The 6,258-nt window shown below is 45.8% G+C and overlaps 1 protein-coding gene and 1 pseudogene across 1 annotated transcript; both read left to right on the top strand.

Moving 5' to 3' along the window:
* Positions 1 to 3,029: 3,029 nt before the first annotated feature.
* LOC122021339 (amino acid permease 3-like) lies at positions 3,030 to 4,130 on the top strand. The gene is made up of 2 exons (XM_042579462.1): positions 3,030 to 3,403; positions 3,498 to 4,130. The coding sequence occupies exons 1-2, from the start codon at positions 3,259 to 3,261 to the stop codon at positions 3,683 to 3,685; spliced, it is 333 nt and encodes a 110-aa protein (XP_042435396.1). The 5' UTR covers positions 3,030 to 3,258; the 3' UTR covers positions 3,686 to 4,130.
* Positions 4,131 to 4,308: 178 nt separating this feature from the next.
* On the top strand, positions 4,309 to 5,630 carry LOC122019521 (annotated as a pseudogene).
* Positions 5,631 to 6,258: the final 628 nt, after the last annotated feature.

Here is a 6,258-nt window from a genome sequence, read left to right as displayed (position 1 = left end):
CAATTGGCGACGCCGTGGAATTACCCATATAGAGCTTCCGCCATTTATCGGAGTATACTTGGCGAACCTCGCCTTATAGGAAAAGTTATGCCGAGTTGCTCCAGTATCACTGACCAACTGCTTCGGGTTGGTCTCCACCAAGTTGGCTTCAAATACACCCGACGTGAGCCCCAAGTCATCAAAAGAGGTTGCGACGTGGTTCGCAGCATCCTTTGGCCCCTTGGTTGGCTTCTTGGGCGTCTGCAGTCCTTGGACAGGTGTCCCGCCTTTCCACAGTTGTAGCAGGTTCCTTGAGCCTTCTTCTTGAACTGCTTCAGCTTTTTGGCGTTCGGCTCAACCAGGTTGGACATATCGTCTATAGTCTGCTTCGTTCCTCTGGATCAAATAACTTTCGATTATCCTCCTCTATTCGTAGCCTCGGGATCAGGTCTTCAGTTTATCTCCTTTTGCTTGTGCTTTAGGTAATTCTTGAAATCCTTCCATGACGGAGGGAGCTTCTCAATTACCGCAGCAACTGCGAATGACTCGTTCAGCTTCATTCCTTCGGTGTCCAGATCATGCAGTATTAATTGCATATCTTGGACTTGAGATGAGACGCTCTTTGAGTCCACCATCTTGAAATCCATAAACCGGCCGACGATGAATTTCTTCAGTCCGGCATTTTCGGTCTTTGTATTTCTTCTCAAGTGATTCCCACAAAGATTTCGCTGTCTCCAATGAACAATACACGTTATACAACGTGTTGTCCAAGGCGTTGAGAATGTAGTTGCGACACAGAAAATCTCCGTGCGTCCACGTATCGCAAGCAGCCTTGCTACCGTCCGTAGCGACTGGCGGGTCTTCACGCAAAAACCGTACAAGGTTTAGCGTTGTTAAGTAGAACAGCATCTTCTGCTGCCATCTTTTGAAGTCGGCTCCGGTGAATTTCTCCGGCTTTTCTCCGTGCGGAATGGATGTCGGAACGGCGGTCGGAACGGCCGTTGGAACGTCGTTGGTAGCCATATCAGTTTGTACGGAATATCGTTTACGACTGTTGTTTCCGGTAAATTCCGGAGTATGCAAACTAATCGTCGAGGCTAGTGTTCGACACTATCTCCGTAAACGATATTGCTCCGCTACGGTGCTTAACGGATTGTTGCAATTCGTTCCCAAGATACAACGACGACAATCGTCTCGGAATCGTAGCACTCCGACTTCCGAGACCAGCGAACCTTCTCGTAGGCTTCTTAGACTCTTGAATGCACAAGATGAGTGAGTGAATACTTGAGGAAGAGAAGATTAAGTTGAGTGATTTAATTCCAATCTGGAGGGTTCTATTTATACAGAAGGAAGAGACTTTAGGGAGGGGTGTGACCTTTGGGTGGATTAATCTGGGCCGTCCGGACTGAAGAGTTATAACCCTTCACATAGCCCCTTTAATTTCATCCATCAGATATAAGAGTTGTGACCCTCAGATCTATCAGCCATCGGATCTGGATCCATTGATCCGATGCTTCAGATCATGTCTCATCCCAAGCCGTCAGATCGTGACTCATTGTGATCCAACGCTCTAGATCGCATCACAAGCGATCCACCATACTTCTTTGATCAACGTTGATCAACGGCTGCCATCCGTTCGCCCAACCAACTGTCCAGTCATGAAATGCAAAGTGCGCCTACAAAGCGCCCATTGCGCACGTGCGCACGTGGCGGGTGGCGGGCTCACAGGTGCGAGCACCTGCTCGCCCCTGAGCAGAGAGTACCTGGTACTTTTCTGAGTTAACTCCAATAACTCAACATCATTAATAAGTAAGGAATGCACATCGGAAATTTCCGATGTGGGACTATTCTCCCTTGCATTTCCTTAATGAATAACCAACGTTATTTTGGGCCGACTTTGAACATTAATTTCCCATTCACCCTTAATCGGTTTTGAGCAAATTAATAGTCTAAATCTATCTACGCGAAACGTAGATTTCAATTTTGAAGTCAATTACGACTTTCAACAATTGATGGCTTCCGATTTTTTCTCCTCAAAATCGTATTGGTCCATTTAGGCCCCAATATCCAACAGTAGCACCATTAAGGTGACTCAGTCATGTCATTAATGGATATGCAAATACCAAAATAGAGATTTTAGAACACTAAGAGTGATGCGCATTTTTCATTTTCATTTTCTGAAAAACGCACGTTTTCTAGAAAATATAAAACGACTTTTTGTTATTTTCTATTTTTCTAGAAAACGCTAACTTTTTTTATAGAAAACAAGTACGAAAAACGCAAATCAAACATCATTTTTCAGAAAACACGCATTTTTCAAAAAATGAAAATGGAAAACGCGCGTACCAAATACACCTTAATGTGTTTTTGGATGTTGTTGAAGCTCAATTTTCCCCCTCCAATTTTCATTTTGGCTATAATAATAATAATAATAATAATAATAATAATAATAATACATATTTTTTTAGAGGTCTAGAAACTCAAATTTTTTTCCTTAAGACGTATGTTTAAACCAATATAGCACCATTAAAATAGAATGGATAACATAGAGGTGCACTTTAAAATTTATATGCATTTCCATCTATTTTTTTATGCACATAAAGGAGAGATTTCATGTAATTTTGTCCCTAAATAAGTATTTTCAAATATGGCGAGTTCGAATTCAAAATAAATTAGTAATTTTCCCATCCTTGTGTATATGAAACATTTGCAACTCATCTCCTTTGTATATTGTAACTATTCCTACTTAGGGGATTAATAAATTAAAGTACATGCTCAAAAAACAAATATTATAATTAAATAACAATCTATGGAAATTTTGATTTTTTTTGACATAATAAAAATACTTAATAATTAAATAAAAATACCTAAAATAATTAAATAAAAACACCTAAAATAATTAAATAAAACATCTTTTATAAATATTTATTATAATTAAATGAAGGAATTAATGAATGTTTAGATTTTAATTATTATTTTTTATCAAAATAAAGATAACTATTATAAATAAATATAACTCAATGAAATATTATAATAATAAAAATGGCACAACCATCTCATAAATAAATAAATAGAAAAACTAAAAATAGGTTAAAATTATCAGTGAACCTTAGCGGTTCTCGGGGTATTTACTTGCCCCTCCTCCTTCTTCCCGGCCTTCTGTATAAACCACAGCGACATGGGCGATCTCCGTTCCTCAGTGCTTCACTACCATGCCTCGGTCCTTCCCTTTCCTGGAGAGCAGCAAGATCTCAACTTCCATCTGTTTCCGTTGACGAGATGAGTGAGAACGGCGCCGCCATGTGCTGCCAGCAGACTGCTTTCGCTCCCCAGAGCATCTCACTCGAGCTTGGGGACGGGCACCAGACCGTCGATGGTGGAAGCGAGTGCTACGACGACGACGACGGCCGGACCAAGCGGACTGGTAAACACCGTGGCAACTCGAGGGGCTCGTTTTTTGTCCTCGTCCTTGGCTCAAAATTCGACCTTTATTTGTCTTATATCTTGTTTGATTTCAGGGACCTTGTGGATGGCGAGCGCACACATCGTGACGGCGGTGATCGGCTCCGGCGTACTTTCGCTGGCCTGGGCGACCGGGAAACTCTTCTGGGCCAGCGATCCCATGACCGGGAAGCACAGCTACAACTACATGAACGCCATCAGATGCGGTGGTAAAAGGAGCCGGCCGAGGACGATTCAAAGATAGGAAAAGCAGCTAACGTGGAGGTCAAAGTCAAGGTGATCAAAGACATAAAATTGCCGGGTTATCAAAGTTGGTTGGGCGGGTGACAGCAGCTTGATTGGACTTGAAGGGTCCGATCGACCTAGAGCCTCGTCTAATCAAATTGTTGTCTGATAGAGCGATAGGTTGCGCGCCAATAGTCGGACGACTAAATAAAGGAGAATAGATGTTCGCAATTGTGACGATCCTATAAGGACTAGTTCAATCGGACCGCCTGTCCGTCCGTACGAGGAATAACTTATTGAGCTGAGTGGCCATGGAGAAGAACGGCCTAGAGCGATCGGACGGGGAATCCAAGTAGAGCGGCTCCCCCGCTCGGCCAAATAGTGGGGCCCCTTGCTTAGGTCATTGTATCATTTTGAGAGTTAGTGTCGCTGATAACAAAATATGGTCAGTAGGTAAATCGTACGACGGAAGCTTCCATTGTCAAATCATGTATTTGCATGTCCTGTTAAGGAAAAGTGTCAGGGACATTTTTCTAACTTATCTTTTCATAAAACAATTGAAAAAACATGGGCGTGCCTTGAGAGGTGTGCACGTTCGCTATTAGAGTACCATATAAAAGGGGTTCATATATCGATGGAAATATGCGTTATTTGCGATTATGTTCTTATTGTTGTTATAGTTTTTTTTTGTTCTTCACTGTTGCCGTTAATTAACTTAAGCGTCAGAAGATCAACATCGGAGACCCTTTCCTAACCTAGTACTGACGTTCTTGATTTTATAGAGCGCAACGGAGTCTTTATAAGTTCAACGGCAGAGCCATAGTTAGTTATCTTCACCGCTTTCGGACAACATCATCATCCATTCCTACCTGGGTGAACTCGCGAACCGTCTTCAGCTTCCATTAGCATGCTGTGAGCTGAACACCGGAATGACGACTTCTGGAAGCAAATTTCTTGTTAACTTTCTTCCACCTTCTAAGCTTTTGCTTGGTTGCGTTCCATGAAACAGAGCCATCAAGAGGTCGAATTGCTTCCGCGAGAAAGGCCAGAAGCCATGCCATGCCTCCAAGCACTCCTTACATGATCATCTTCGTCGCCGTAGAGATCTTCCTCTCCCAGATTTGGTGGCTCTAGCCGCCGTCGTGTCCTTCACCTACTCTTCCATCGGCCAGGGCATTGCCCAAGTCGTCGGTCCACCACCGAATTCGCAATCTTTCCTTGCATTGGAACAGAGGACAGAGGCTTCAAAGGTAGCCTCACCGGGATCAGCATCGGCGTCATCTCGCATTCTCGCTGACCCAGAAGGTTTGGTACAGCCTCCAGGCCTTCGGCGACATCGCCGTCGCCTACTTCTTCTCTCTCGTCCTCATAGAAATCCAGGACACCTCAAAGCGCCGTCGCCGTCGGAGGCAAGGGTGATGGAGAAGGCTTCGCTTGTGAGCATCATCACGACGATGCTCTTCTACATGCTGTGCGGCTGCATGGGCTACGCGGCCTTTGGCGACGAGGTGCCCAGCAACCTCCTCACCAACTTCGGCTTCTACCCCCTTCGGCTCCTCAACGTCGCCAACGGAGCCATCGTCGTCCACCTCGTCGGTGCTTGCCAGATCTTCTGCCAGCCGCTGTTCGCCTTCGTGGAGAAGTGGGCGTCCACTACGTGGCCAGACTGCGGTTTCGTCACGCGGGAAATATCGTTGCCATTGACGCTCGCTTCCATTCTTCAACGACGTGGTGGGGCTGCTCGGGCGCCCGGCTTCTGGCCGCTGACGGTTTACTTCCCGGTGGAGATGTACGTGGCACAGAATAGGATCCGGAGGTGGAGCACGCGGTGGGTGTGCCTGCAAATGCTGAGCCTGACGTCTCTCATGATCACCGTCGCAGCGATCATCGTCTCCGTTGCCGGAATCGTGACCGACCTGCAGGTCTACCGGCCCTTTAAGAGCAGCTATCGATTGATTAACTGAAGAACCAGTTACAGAGCAGAGCATGTAGTACTGAAATCTGAAATTGCAGAGTGAAATTTTTTATCTCATTTTGATCTCGTTGCCTTCCACCAATCAAGTGGAAGTTTTTATATTTACAACGGAAAAAAAAAAAGAAGATTAGGAAAGAAATCCTGCTACAATCTAATTATAAGCCAACGGCGCCTCGCTCTCGCGCGAGTTGAGAGACGAATCATCCCCGCCGGCGATCGTCACTTTATTACCGGAGGCAGGAGCGACGGTGGCGGCTCTCACCAGCGGCCTCTCGACGTCGCATGCCTTCGTACACCGGTAGGTGCAGGTGACTAGCCAGAAGAGCCAGGGAATGGCAACGAGGACCACGCCGGCGACGGGGAACGAAGCCGTGTCCGGTGACTCGGGAAGGACGATGTAGAGCGCGAGGAGGACGCCGCCGGCGAGCAGCACCATGAGAAAGCAACAGGAGACGAGCCACACACAGCAGCGGCGGGCTGCCCCTCCCTCCTCCTCCGGCGGCGGCGGCATCGATTGAGGTTGATTTCTCAAGAACTTGCAGGGGTCGACTAGATTACATATTGCGCTTTATTGGTAATGGTGATCATGGAGGAGGGAGAAAGGGATTAGACGGAGT

The sequence above is a fragment of the Zingiber officinale genome, chromosome 9A (genome assembly GCF_018446385.1).
Source record: "Zingiber officinale cultivar Zhangliang chromosome 9A, Zo_v1.1, whole genome shotgun sequence".
NCBI lineage: Eukaryota > Viridiplantae > Streptophyta > Magnoliopsida > Zingiberales > Zingiberaceae > Zingiber > Zingiber officinale.
This window is presented reverse-complemented; position numbering and strand designations above follow the sequence as displayed.

What these genes read in the sequence shown, in the direction of transcription:
- LOC122021339 (XM_042579462.1), top strand. Translation starts at nt 3,259, where the DNA reads ATGAGTGAGAACGGCGCCGCCATGTGCTGCCAGCAGACTGCTTTCGCT. An exon ending in CGGCCGGACCAAGCGGACTG is followed by an intron (nt 3,404 to 3,497) that starts GTAAACACCGTG and finishes GTTTGATTTCAG; the next exon opens with GGACCTTGTGGATGGCGAGC.